Source organism: Grampus griseus (assembly GCF_964374135.1).
Source record: "Grampus griseus genome assembly, chromosome: 8".
Lineage (NCBI taxonomy): Eukaryota > Metazoa > Chordata > Mammalia > Artiodactyla > Delphinidae > Grampus > Grampus griseus.
The window spans coordinates 67074200-67088298 of NC_139002.1; the positions used below are offsets into that span (position 1 = coordinate 67074200).

General features: G+C 34.4%; 1 protein-coding gene across 2 annotated transcripts in view; it reads left to right on the forward strand.

Annotated features, from left to right (window-relative positions):
* The window catches only part of USP47 (ubiquitin specific peptidase 47), a 123484-nt gene that overhangs the window by 92176 nt on the left and 17209 nt on the right, over nucleotides 1-14099 (forward strand). For both annotated transcript variants that reach the window (XM_082659406.1, XM_082659407.1), the window contains 8 exons: nucleotides 1421-1552; nucleotides 1996-2072; nucleotides 2662-2717; nucleotides 4761-4873; nucleotides 5892-5996; nucleotides 8451-8658; nucleotides 10881-10996; nucleotides 13005-13124. In XM_082659406.1, coding sequence (XP_082515532.1) covers nucleotides 1421-1552; nucleotides 1996-2072; nucleotides 2662-2717; nucleotides 4761-4873; nucleotides 5892-5996; nucleotides 8451-8658; nucleotides 10881-10996; nucleotides 13005-13124 — 927 coding nt within the window. The remainder of the gene's footprint in view (nucleotides 1-1420; nucleotides 1553-1995; nucleotides 2073-2661; nucleotides 2718-4760; nucleotides 4874-5891; nucleotides 5997-8450; nucleotides 8659-10880; nucleotides 10997-13004; nucleotides 13125-14099) is intronic.

The following is a 14099-nucleotide window of genomic DNA, read 5'->3' on the forward strand; positions in this document are numbered from 1 at the left end:
AGGTCAGTGATTTTTAAGATTTTGGCAAACCATTTCTTTAATGGTTTTTTATCAAATGGTTCTTTATCAAACCATTTCTTTAATGGTTTTATCAAACCATTCTATCAAACCATCAAATGGTTCTTTATCAAACCATTTCTTTAATGGTTTTATCAAACCATTCTAAAGCAAATTTGTATAATTTGCTTTATTGAGGGGAGAATTACAGATCAGATGTCTTGAGCATGGTGTGAATAATGAATCACCAGTGTGAAGACTGATCACTAGCTCAAGTCTTACAGAGTCGTATTAAATATAGGGTTTTTTTAAGGCAGTATTTAAGAATGGAGTTTCACTTGCATAAATCTGTTTTTAGATCAAGACCATTATTCTCACCACCATTACCACTACCCTTTACCTTTTAAAATTATCTGTTTCTTTCAGGGCAGACAGATGAGGTGTGAATTGCTGTGATGAATAATATAGTGGATACATTATAACTTAGTGTAAAGAACATTGCATTCAAACAAGGGTTGGAAAACTGTGGCTCAAGAGCTAAATCCAACCCCCAACCTGTTTTTCTATATAGACAATTATGTCTATCTTTTTTTTTTGTTTTCCTTATCTTATTCCACTGGATAGGATTTCCTATACAGTGTTGAATAGGAGTGGTGAGAGAGGACGCTCTTGCCTTATTCCCAATCTCAGGAGGAAAGTATTCAGTCTTTCGCCATTAAGTATGATATTGGGTCTAGATTTTTTATAGATGTTCTTTATCAATTTGAGGAGGTTCCTCTCTTCCTAGTTTGTTGAGAGTCTTTATCATGAATGGGTTTGGATTTTGTCAAATGTTGTTTCTGGGTTCAGTTGGTAAGATCATGTAACTTTTCTTCTTTAGCGTGGTTTACGTAGGTTGATTTTCTAATGTTGAACCAGCTTTGCATACCTGAGAGATATCAAATCAATAGATCACTGTATCACAGATATTACATAAATAAATTAGAAGATGTTCAAAATAATTATATACCTTAGCTCTTTTATAAAGGAAGTGGAATCTTATTTGAAATTTTAAAAATGTTATTTGGGATTTATTGATTTTGATGTGCATATCAGAACGGTCTCATGTTTAACACCTCTTTGTAAAATTTCAGACTGTTATTTTCTTTTTACATAAATATATAAATTTGTATTTCAGTTATACATTGTTCTAGAGGTTATAGCATAATTAAAATGTGAAGGAATACACTGAATGAAACTTGTGGTATATAAAAATTATGTGATGAATTACCATTTTAATGATCTTAGAGAAAAGTTGACTTGCCATAAATACAGAGGACAACTAACATGTTAGTTCCCTGTGTTTTAGTAGAGAATAGGAAATATACAAATTAGGGTTTTGTGTTTTTCCTCTGTGCTGAGTTACTTTTATTCTTTTCTTTAGAATTCTTTGATCTATGAGCTCTTCTCGGTTATGGTTCATTCAGGGAGTGCTGCTGGTGGTCATTACTATGCTTGTATAAAGTCATTCAGTGATGAGCAGTGGTACAGCTTCAATGATCAACATGTCAGCAGGGTAAGGAGGGATTTTTTAAGATTATTATTCTGAAAGACAGGAGTAGGGATGTTTCTCATCAACAGCAGGGTTTATTAAAAATGAGAGACTCAGTCTGTCCGTTGAAGCATACCAAATCATTAAGACATACCAGATGTCATTCTTTTGTTTTTGTTTTCAGTAAATTTCCTTTGTTTCTTTATTTTGTTTTATTTTGGGCTTGCTGAGTGTTTGCAGAGCTAGACTCCCAGTTTTCTTCTTGCCCTGAGCCTTCACATGGGCCGTCTATTTAAGAGCACTAGAAAAGATTGGCCATTAGTAGCCACTGATTATGATTACATTTTGTGAACTGTTATCTGTGTGGTCCATTTAACTCTGAGGTTAAAACTTGGGTTACATGTTGACATAAAGGTAATGGTGTTATAGATCTTACCAAAAAAGTAAGTAATGTTACAACTTTTTAGATAACACAAGAGGACATTAAGAAAACACATGGTGGATCTTCAGGAAGCAGAGGCTATTACTCCAGTGCTTTTGCAAGGTAAATAACTTCCTAAGTTTTTCTGTTTATAAATTAGAATTATTTACAGCTTTTCAACATTTTTTTATCACTAAAAAGGTTTAACCCAAGGGTCAACAAACTATAGCCTATGGGCCAAATTCAGCCTGCCTTCAGTTTTTGGAAATAAAGTTTTATTGGAACACCATCATACTCATTTGTTTAAATACTGTATGTTGATCTTTTCCCACACAACAGCAGAGTTAAGTAGTTTTAGCACACAGAATAGCTCACAAAGCCTATGACTTTTACTATCTGGCCCTTTTCCAGAGAAAAATTGCTGACTCCTGACTTACCTGTAGTACTCATTCTAGGACAAAGGTTTTTTGAAGATTTTACTACGTTACCAAGAAAAGATACAGGATTTTCTCATAAATATGTCGGTAAAAGCAAAATAGTCTCCTTTTTTTCAAGAACGTTTAAATCTGAACCTGTACAAGAACAGCTACATGATTTTCTAATTGTTTGAAACAACAAAAAAACTACTATTTAAAATAAATATTTGATGCTAGGAAATGGAATCTTTACAATCTACTTTTTGTCCCTATTAATCTTTTTTATATTTTACTAGCTCCACAAATGCATATATGCTGATATATAGACTGAAGGACCCAGCAAGAAATGCAAGTATGTTGACATATAGTTACTTGATTTTAGTCTGTGTTATAAACCAGGTTTTTTGCAAGTTTTATAAACCCAGATAACTACTTTTAAATGATAGGACAATTAAATTTTTTTAATGTGTGGAAGAATTAATTATAAAGACTGTTATGAGATAATACCAACTGGTAAAAGCACTTGGAAAAAAGTTGAACTATTTTTTAATACACTAAGAGACAAAACTTACTCTGCATTGCGTACGTTGGATATTTATTTGCAGTAAGATTGTATTATATGTAGTTTGGTGCAGTGATGATAGTCTCCAGATCTGTGTAGCAGCCATAACTCACCATCTGCATGTCCCAGAACAAGTTATTTAACTTTTCTAAGTCTTACTTTCCACACATGTAAAATGGGAATAATTATAGTATTTTATAGGATTATTATAAAAAATTAAATAAGATAAAATTTTAAGCATTTAGTGTCATACTAGAGTTAAACATCTTTGCTTATTTGCTTAAAAAGCAAGTAAAGTTTTATGAGTCGAGTATGCATCCTTTATTAGATTTTAATTTTATTAGGAATCCTAAAAATAATCCTGTATACAAAGCATGTGGATTTGCCTTTTTTTTTTCCTTTCATAACTGCTACTTTAAAAAATTACAGTTCCTGTGTTTTCTTGGTAACTCTGATCGTGACTGAGATAGTATTTGCACATAGGTGTATAAAGCATGTGTGTGTGTTTGTGTGTGTGTGTGTGTGTGCATACGATATATACACAGGTGATGTGTTTGCTCATATTCTTTTCACAATTAATATAATCATTGTCTTTGATTTCAATATATTTCCTTTGTTTAGAAACTACTATACTATGAGTAAATCTATTTTAAGCAGTCTGATGTTTTTGTTTACATTTTCGTAAACTCTCATCAGATTGTGAATTCAGTTGGTGCAAGGCTTAGGACTTATTTATCTTTTCACCAATGATATAATACAGGGTCTGTCATATAGAGGCTGTTCAATAATTTACTGTGTAATTATAGGAAAGAAAAAAGGAAATTATAATAAGTCATTTCAGAACACAGATTTCAGAGTAGAAGTATTCATTCTACTTTACACATAATGAAACTATACCCTAAAGAGTAATTTGTCCAAGGTCATAGCTACCTGGAGGCAGAGCGAGGTTTCTAGTTTGTGTATCCTCTGTGACACCCAGCATTCCAGATATTTCATGTAGTACAGTAACTCAGCTTTCTTTTGTCCACTCCCCACAGCTCTAGTTTTGTGGTGAAGCACCAAGGGGCACTGTATGTATGATATGGAATATTTTTTAAATTGGAGCTCATTTCTGTAAACAGTGGATTTTTACCTTCCACAGAGGCATGATTTTTTTAAAATATAAATTGTTCTCCCTGTTTAATGCCTAACAATCATTGGCTTTATTAAACAGTGTTATAGTCTCATACTGTCACTTCGAATACTTTGAGTTACATATGAAGTTCTTTGATTAGAAGGCAGCTAAAAGACTACTTTGAGAACAAAGGAAAGAGAATCATATTAGTGAATAATAATAAACAAATAAATACCATTTGTAGTAGTAGAGCATCAACAGTATTTATTACATTTCCTTATATCCCAGGTAATAACTCTATGTGGTAAGGTGCTGTTAATAAGCTGAAGAAACCAAGGTCTGGAGAAGTAAACTTGCCCAGGGTTATACAATTTGATGGTGATAGCACTATTTGAAATCAGAAGTGCTTTTATTTTCAAGTTTAAGGGAGGCTTTTTCATTCTAAAAATCTTAATTTACATACCAGAGTTGTCTGGAGCCAAGAGGTATACAGATAAAGATATGGCTTTTTTGAGACCTAACCATGTGTCATTATCAACTGCCTCTTCACCCTTGTCTGGAAGAAGCTCATGTTCCAAGTTGAAAGATTGATGTAATTGGGATATATTTTGATAACAGCTATAGTAGAAGTGTATACTCTGGGAACATAGTAGAACAAAATTAAATAAAGGAAGCTCAGTCTCAGTGGCACTGTTTTACCCTGTTTTTACTATTAATAGAATTTCTAGAAGTAGATGAATATCCAGAACATATTAAAAATTTGGTGCAGAGAGAGAGAGAATTGGAAGAACAAGAAAAGAGGCAACGAGAAATTGAGCGCAATACATGCAAGGTTAGATTTCCTAATTTTACTTTTAATTAAAAAGTGCTATTGAACTGCTTAACTGCAGTTCTCATCACTGACTCATTGGGTTGATTCTGTAGATAGTTATGCCATCATGATCATTAAACAGTATAACCAACTATATTACTGAGGTAAAATGATTTCATTTTATGCATAAAAAACCAGTAACATGGGCTTCCCTGGTGGCGCAGTGGTTGGGGGTCTGCCTGCCAATGCAGGCGATGTGGGTTCGATCCCTGGTCCGGGAAGATCCCACATGCCACGGAGCAGCTGGGCCCATGCACCATGGCTGCTGCGCCTGTGCTCTGGAGCCGGTGAGCCACAACTGCTGAGCCCATGTGCCGCAGCTGCTGGGACCCGCGTGCCTAGGGCCTGTGCTCTGCAGCAGGAGAGGCCACCGCAGTGAGAAGCCTGCATGCAGCAGCAAAGACCCAATGCAGCCAAAAATAAATTTATTAAAAAAAAAACAAAAAACCGGTAACATAGTGATAATGCTCAGTGCTGCTGAGGTTACAGTGAGATGAACATTGTAACATTCTGCTACAAGTATAAATTGATAAAACCTTTCTTCCTAGAATTTGAGTAGGATTTATCAAGAGCCTTAAGCAAATTCATATTCTTTTATATAATTCTCTTAAGAAAATATTACCTAATGAGATAGTGACAGATGTGGTAAAATTTTGACCACAAGGACATTCTCCACAGTATTTTCCAAATTACAGAAAAATTGGAAACAACTTGAATATATATCAGTAGGAGAGTGATTACATAAATTGTGATACATGCTTATAAAGAAACATACAGTTGTTAAAATTAATGATTTTGAATTTTTTTATAACATGAGACAGTATCAATTATTAAGTGAGATAGATAGACGGAGAATGATCCCAATTATGTTTTTTTTTAATTATAATATTTTTGACTATTAGGAAAGAATACTGTCTACAAAAGAAGTAAGTTCGATTTATGACCTGTTGAGTTAATGATGATATTTTACATTTTCTAGATAAAATTATTCTGTTTGCATCCTGTGAAACAAGTGATGATGGAAAATAAATTGGAGGTTCATAAGGATAAGACATTAAAGGAAGCAGTAGAAATGGCTTATAAGGTATGTTTAATTGCACTGTTGGCATTTAATTATTGATATTTTACGTAACAGCATTAACATTTTCCCAAGTTCTTATTATAGTCAGTAGTAATATAAGCACTTGCAGTAGCTTTGATAGCCCACTTAAATCCTATGTCTCTTAAAGAGTATAGTTTACACCTCTTCTCTGGAGTGTGGTCCATTGCTTTTGAGAACTTTCTCACTCCGAAAGCCAGTTAAAGCTTTCTAAAACTCAGAAATAGAATTAGAAACAAAAATATTTATTTATTCTTTATATTCATTTAGCAGATATTTATTGAGTGTCTGCTATATGATGCATTAGAGAACTTGAGTGAACAAGACCACATGAGGTGTTAGAGGTACCAGAGTGAGCAAAACAGGCTCACTGCCTTCTTGGAGTTTACAATCCCACTGGGGAAAAAAACAGACAAAAAATATTTAAACACCACAGTTTTCAAATATCTTATTAGATGCCATAAAGTAATTCAATAGTATATTAAGGTTATTTAATCTGAGACTTAAACCATGAGGAGACAGCTGTGCAAGAAGTTGGGGAAGAGTACTTTAAGTAGAGGTAACAGCATGTGTAAAAACTGAGGTGAGGAAGTACATGATTAAGAAGCTGAAAAAAGGTGCATTGTGTTTAGATCATCTTGATTGAGAATAGAGGCACATAAAATGAAATTAAAGGCTGTGTAAGAATAGAAGTTTGCATTTTATTCTAAGAATAATGCAAATTTATAAGTGGGTTTTGAAAGGCAAATAGAAAAAGAAGCATTCTTTAACCGGATTATTCTAAATGTCATCTGTTATACTTGACAGAATTTTTTGCCCTTTCCATGTAAACATTAACATCATTTGACTAAAGTTAAACAGTCATTACCTAGAGAAAAAATTGCATACTACGTCATTTCATTTATAATTATATGTAGAACCAATGAAAGAAGTAAAAATAATTCACAAGATAGCTGGCATTGTTTCTCAAAGTGTGATCCAGCACAACCTGCACCAGAATCACATTCCTATTAAAAAACAAATTCCTGCAAATGAATCTGAACTTATGTTTTGGCACCTGGGATTATGCATTTTAAACAGGTACCTCAAGTGGTTTTTAGACACACACAGTTTGAGAACTTGTATTGTGTACCTGGTCTTTCATAGCACTTTATCAGTACTGAAAATTTACATTTGTGTGACTATTTTAATTAATTAATGTCCCTCACTAAACCGTAAGCACTTACAAGGGTGAAGAGTATTCTGGTTTTGTTCACAGTTGCATTTCCACTACTTTTGCCTGGTAAACAGGAGAGTCAAAATTGGAGGGGGAAAAAAAAAATTGGATGGGTATGTGAATGAATAAATGAATGAACAAATAATAAAATGGATGAATGGCTCTGGGTTCACCTGATTAAAGTAAAAATCCGTTAAACATAATGGTGGACTGCAAGCAAAACAATAGTGAAACCAAATTAAACTAAAATGGAGAAAATGTCTTTAAACAGTTTTACACAGTAAGGTCAATCAGTGATAGCACTAAGGGTAGTTTATATTCCATCAGTTTTTAATGTAGGAAGAAAAAATCTTGTCTTAAAAAATAGAAAGTTTAATTTCACAAATGTAAAGAGTGAAATAGAAAAGAGAAATAAATCGATCTTATATAAGAAAAATAAAGCTCCATTTGTGGGAAGTGAGGGATGGAGGAGTAGAGGGCAATGGGGACATACCAAGGCTTACAGTAATGCTTTCTTTAAAGTTGTAATCACAAACCTCAGATGAGTATTGAATACTTCTAAGCAATCCTACTATGTTTCTCCAGGAGGTTCAACTCCCACTTAAAGTGATGTTGCATCCAGGGTATGCCATCTACTAGTGACATGTACTAGAGGGAAAATTTTTGACAGAAATTCCTGTGCCCAATTTGTTGGTGTTCCGGAGGCTAAGATTGAAAGGGATGGTTCAGAGAGGAGTCGGGTAGCACTTGGGAGACAGAAGCTATGACCTTTGTGGTGCCTCTACAAGGCATGCTATCCTCCCTTGCTTAGGGAGATCTTTACTAGATACGTTAATTACCAGTTTTTCTCCAAATTGTATTAAGATAACAAAAGATGATGTTCTAGTTGGTTGTTTTCCCCTCATGTTTCCAGCTGACTGGTTATAAAGCAATAGCTTACAGTGCATTAATTTTGAGTACATCTAAAGTTTAGAATGTTAACTTTTGTAAAAACAAAAAAGTCTTTAAAATATGTTAGTGCATAGGTCGTATAATTTGAGGGATAATGAACTATGGTTATTTTAAAATACCCTTTAAGTCGTGCCTTTGAGCTTTGATGCAAATCATAAATATATGGATTTTATTGTTTGTTAGGACCTATTGTTAGTACAGTTACACATCAGACTAAAATATCAATACTATATATTTCTTTTTCTTTTTCCTCGGATGTTATATTCTTTTAGATGATGGATTTAGAAGAGGTGATACCTATGGATTGCTGTCGTCTTGTTAAATATGATGAGTTTCATGATTATCTTGAACGATCATATGAAGGAGAAGAAGATACACCAATGGGACTTTTACTGGGTGGAGTCAAGTCAACATACATGTTTGATCTGCTGTTGGAGACAAGAAGACCCGATCAGGTTTTCCAGTCTTACAAACCCGGAGGTAAGGAATTTCATGGTATTCTGAGTTGTAAAGGACTTAGAATATTCATAAGAAAGTTTTTGTTTGTAGAAATTATTTTTAAATTTTTTACATGTTCTTAAAATGTAGAATAATTCTGATAGGTTGGGAAGTAGTCAGCAACAAACCTGGAATTAAGTTCTAGATTACTTTCCAAAAAGCTATACACAAAATTTAAGAAACAAACAACAAAACTACTGGCTTATAGTCTTCAGTGGGATTTTTTTTCTTCTCCAGTACTAAATCGTCCTCCCTCCCTACCTCTGCGCCTGCCCCAGCCTCTCTCTTTTTATAGAGAAGACCCTGGTATATTCCCATAAAGTCTCAGAAGTAGAGTCTCTTTTTCAGGGTCTCCTTGAAGACCTTATTATGGTTATGGTTTCATAACTCAAATTCTGTTCTTCTGTGGATCTTATACACCTCCTTTTTATGAAGGCTCTTCTTTCCAAAGTAGATTAAGTGTGGTATTCTTTCAAGAGCTCCTTTAGTCAGACTCCGCTCTCTCTGTAAAGAGTCCCTTTGGAGCATTTTCTTGCAGATTTTTTGTGTTTTTGGTTTTTGCCTGCGTTGGGTCTTCGTTGCTACGCGCAGGCTTTCTCTAGTTGTGGCAAGTGGGGGCTACTCATCATTGCGTTGCGTGGGCTTCTCATGGCAGTGGCTTCCCTTGTTGCAGAACACAGCCTCTAGGTATGTGAGCTTCAGTAGTTGTGGCACGTGGGCTCAGTAGTTGTGGCTTGTGGGCTCTAGAGCGCAGGCTCAGTTGTGGCGCACAGGCTTAGTTGCTCTGCGGCATGTGGGATCTTCCTGGACCAGGGATCGAACCCATGTCCCCTGCAGTGGCAGGCGGATTCTTAACCTCTGCACCACCAAGGAAGTGTCTGCAGATTATTTTTGAACTAGACTGTAAAAACTATGATAAAAATATAACATGGGTCAGCAAAAAACCCACTTTTTAAAAAGAGAATTCTAAATGTCATTGTGGATTGTAAACCTTGTAAAGTAATCTCCTTTATTCATTAATAATCAAGACTTTAGCAGAATATTTATTCAGATTTAGATTAGTAACATTTGGGGGAAAATGGAGTATTGACATATACTACATATAAGAGATTAAAACAGTTAAGCTGGAGAATAACTATCTACTAAATCCAATGTTTGAAGATCATTTATTTTTCTGGTGACTAAAAGTTAAGTTATATAATGATCTCCTGAAAATAGGAGAGGAGAAGATGGCTTTAAATTGTAACATGGGGACTTCCCTGATGGCACAGTGGTTAAGAATCTGCCTGCCAGTGCAGGGGACACAGGTTTGATCCCTGGTGCAGGAAGATCCCACGTGCCATGGAGCAACTAAGCCCATGTGCCACAACTACTGAGCCTGTGCTCTAGAGCCTGCAGGCCACAAGTACTGAGCCCGCATGCTGCATCTACTGAAGCCTGCATGCCTAGAGCCCATACTCCGCAACAAGAGAAGCCACTGCAATGAGAAGCCCACGCACAGCAACAAAGAGTAGCCCCCGCTCACCACAACTACAGAAAAGCCCGCAAGCAGCAGCGAAGACCCAATGCAGCCAAATAAATAAAATAAAATAAAATAATAAGTAAATAAATTGTAACATGAAGAATTTAAGTCAGAAAACAAACATGTAATCCAAAGGGTTTCTGCTGAAATTTCCATAGGATATAGAGAATATTATTTTGAGGAGAAGTCGTCTTTGATTATGAACAAGGTCTTGAATTGTTTAATGAAGGTTGTCAAAAGCAAGTAGGGCTGCTATGTCCCCTTTAGTATTTGTTGTGCATTCTCTAGTTATTTACATTTATTTATTGTTGTGGTTTTGGTCTGTATTTTGGAACTTTGGGTATGTACTTTTAATATGCTTGATAAATTTGGCAGTGGTGTTAATGTTTTATAAGGAAACAAAGCAATTATTTTTAAAAGTCACATTTTGACTTTTGTCATTTTTTAAAGAGATCTATAAGAACTTTTTTATTAGCTTCATTTTTTATTTCTTTATATATATTTGTAATGTGATAAATTGTGAAAGTTTTAACATGTATAACATATACATCTACCATCTTGATAATTAGAAAAATATTTTCTTTGCCATCTATTAGAAACACATTTAAAATGCATTGCTCATGTGAAATACCTTTTAAAAAATAACCTCCAATTGGGTTTTTATGTTTTTCCAATGGGACAGAAGTGATGGTGAAGGTTCATGTTGTTGATCTAAAGGCAGAATCTGTAGCTGCTCCTATCACTGTTCGAGCTTACTTAAATCAAACAGTTACAGAGTTCAAACAGCTTATTTCAAAGGTAAGTTTTAAAATTGGTCAATGAATATTTTTAAGTACCTGCTGTGTACAAAGCACTGTGTGATAGTTACAAGATGTAGGAACCAATATTTACCTCAAGGAGCCAGTATTTATAGCTAGGAGACAACTGTGGTTAGGAGAGAACGATGCTGCATATGGAAGAAACAGATTGACTTAAGCGTGGAGGTAAGGAGTGTGAAGCAAGTGCACATAGCAATGATATGTGTGCTTGGCTGGATCATTGTGAAGTACGTGCCTGGAAAACAAGTTCACTTTATCTCATGGAGGGTTTTTAAATGTAAACTCAAAAGTTTGGGCCCTGTTTAACGTAAACAGTAGGAAGTAGGTTGGTTATTTTTCTAAGTACAGCAGTGGTATGATGAGAGCTCTGCTATAGCGTGGTAATTCTGGCAACACTAGACTAGTGTTCCCAGTGGACTGAGGGAGGACTCAGGAACATAGATGAGGAGGTTGTTGAAATAATTCAGATGAAGGCGTTATGACCAGAAATGAGAGAAGTGGCGATTGTAAGAATGAATATATAAATAGAATTGGCAGCACTTGTGATTGGTAAACATTGGAGCAAGGCAGGAGCACAGAAGACCTAAGGAGTTTCACTCTTGGGTAACCAGAAAGACAGTGATAGATGAATAGAAGTAGAAGAGAAAGGTGATGAATCAAATATTAGCCACATTATGTGAGTTAGTGGTAAATAGCATAGGCTCATTCAGAATTTTTGAACTGGAAAAATACGATGACGAAACATTCACATTTCCTTAGACACTCTAGAGAAATGGTTATTATCCTTTCAGGGGTCTTGTACACTATAGAACATTGAGCACACAAACATAGGCAAAATTAACCCCAGGTTAAGATTCCCTTGGTGTGGTCGAAATTGTTCAGAAATCGCAAGTCAAGGAACTTCCAGTTTCCATTCATTCATTTTATGGTAGTATTGTCTTTTATCTCATCTGGGGTTTTTTAATGCCTATTTTAACAGGGTTGTTGTGAACATGAACAAAACAAATAAATGCTCTTTTTGTGGGAAAAAAATTGTAAAGTATTATATAGAAGTTCGTTTTTAATTATTTTTATGTTTGAAAAAAATGACTTCCAACAATTTGCCAAAGTAATAATTGGAGGAAACAAATCATACTGTGAAGTCATAGTTTATGATTAAATTACTTATAAAAAGACAGCATTAGTGTAACTGCTCTGTATTACAGTTTAATCTAGAATATGAGCACTGAGGTAGTACAAAAGAAACACATGCATTTCCTTCCCTGAAGAAGCTGATAATTTTGTTGGGGAAAAATGTGTCTAAGAATAAAGACAGTGAGAAAACAGGATGCCAAGAAATATAGTGTTTAAAGTATAACAAGGATGCCTGAGAATTAGTTATCATTAGCTGTAAAACAAATCATGTTTTATAAAATATAAATTATTTTTATCTGCTCATTTCATGAGAAATTTATAAAATAACGCCAAAAATTTAGGACATGGAATTTTAGAAAACTTTAAAATTTACCTACTAATTTAATCTCATTTTACACAGAAGAAAATTGATTTAGTAAAAAAAGTATTAACAACTATTCACAGAATACAGAAGAACTCATCCAAAGTCAAGAAGTTAAACAGGTGTTGGTTTGACATCAGTTCTCAAAGTCAGTTACTCAGTTTCTTTGGAATCAAATCACCTCGTTTACTTCATGAGTTTGGGAGAAATAGAACTTTCAGTGAAAAATTGTTACTTTTAAAATAGTTTCAGAGCATACATTTATAAGTGATACTCTGTTTTCCTAATTTACATCATAATTAATGGATGGGACTAATAATTTTTCCCATAGATTCTTTAAAAATTTGTAAACCTCTACTAAGATTATTTTTCTCTTAATTTTCTTTCTGCTATTTTTAAGAAGAACTCAGCAGTGTCTCATTTTCCCATATTTCCAAGTCAAGCAGAATTATTTTTGAAAGAGCACTTTTTAATTAAATTACTTTCATTATAGGCCATCTATTTACCTGCTGAAACAATGAGAATAGTGCTGGAACGCTGCTACAATGATTTGCGTCTTCTCACTGTGCCCAGTAAAACCCTGAAAGCTGAAGGGTTTTTTAGAAGTAACAAGGTATGTCTTTTATTTTTTCATGACTATTTTCTATGCTGCCACTCACCATCTGTCTGAAATTTACTTTTTGGGTTCTCACATCCTCCCAATAATTACCCTCCTTTTGTAGTCAGGTCACATCTTGCTTCTCTGTCTTCTCAGTCAGTCTTGCTGGCTCTTGTCTTTGCCTTGTTCATGCACCGCCCCTCCTGGAGTGTTTCCCCCTCTTCCTACAGTTTGTTTCAAGCCCAAGATTAGTCCTCCTCCTTTGGTGGAGCCTTCATGACTAGTTCTGGTCACAATGATTATGTTCTCTGAATTTTGTTCATTCTTGAGCTTCTCCCATAAAGCAGTACTTCATGGTGAAAGTCTGAAGCATGCCTAGTGTGGAGAAAATTACTATCTTGGATTCACCCCACATTATTCCCTTTTCCTACTCATTTATCTCTGTAAGAAAAGAGAAAGTTCATGTTGATCTCTTTGTTTTATCTCTTGATATCATTATGTGTTCCATCATTTATCATTTTTCCTATGTTTTTATTCCTAATGCCTTTGGTTTACTCTGGATAAATTGTATCAAATTTTCCTCATTTGCTGTCTTTCTTATTTATCACCATTTCCAGTCTCATTCATCTTAGGGCAGTTTGATCTTTTATCATATTTAGCCTCTTTGTTTTTTTTTTTTTTAGTATTTTATTAATTCTGATCTGTAATTTTTATTCACCCCTAGTTTCTTCCAGTACTTCTGTGTGGTGTTTGTGTGTAACATTAAAATCGCCAATCCACCCTAATACTGTTTTAGGGTAAGGAGTGGGAGGGATCTAACTTTATTTTTTTCTTTAAATAGTTAGCTGATAGTCCTGATTTATAACATTTATTGAATAATAATCTTTTTATGCAAAATTCAAAATACTACTCATAATTGCCTGATTTATGTATATGCATTTCATTTTTTTAATTTATTGTGGAAAATTTCAAACATATGCAGAAGTGCAT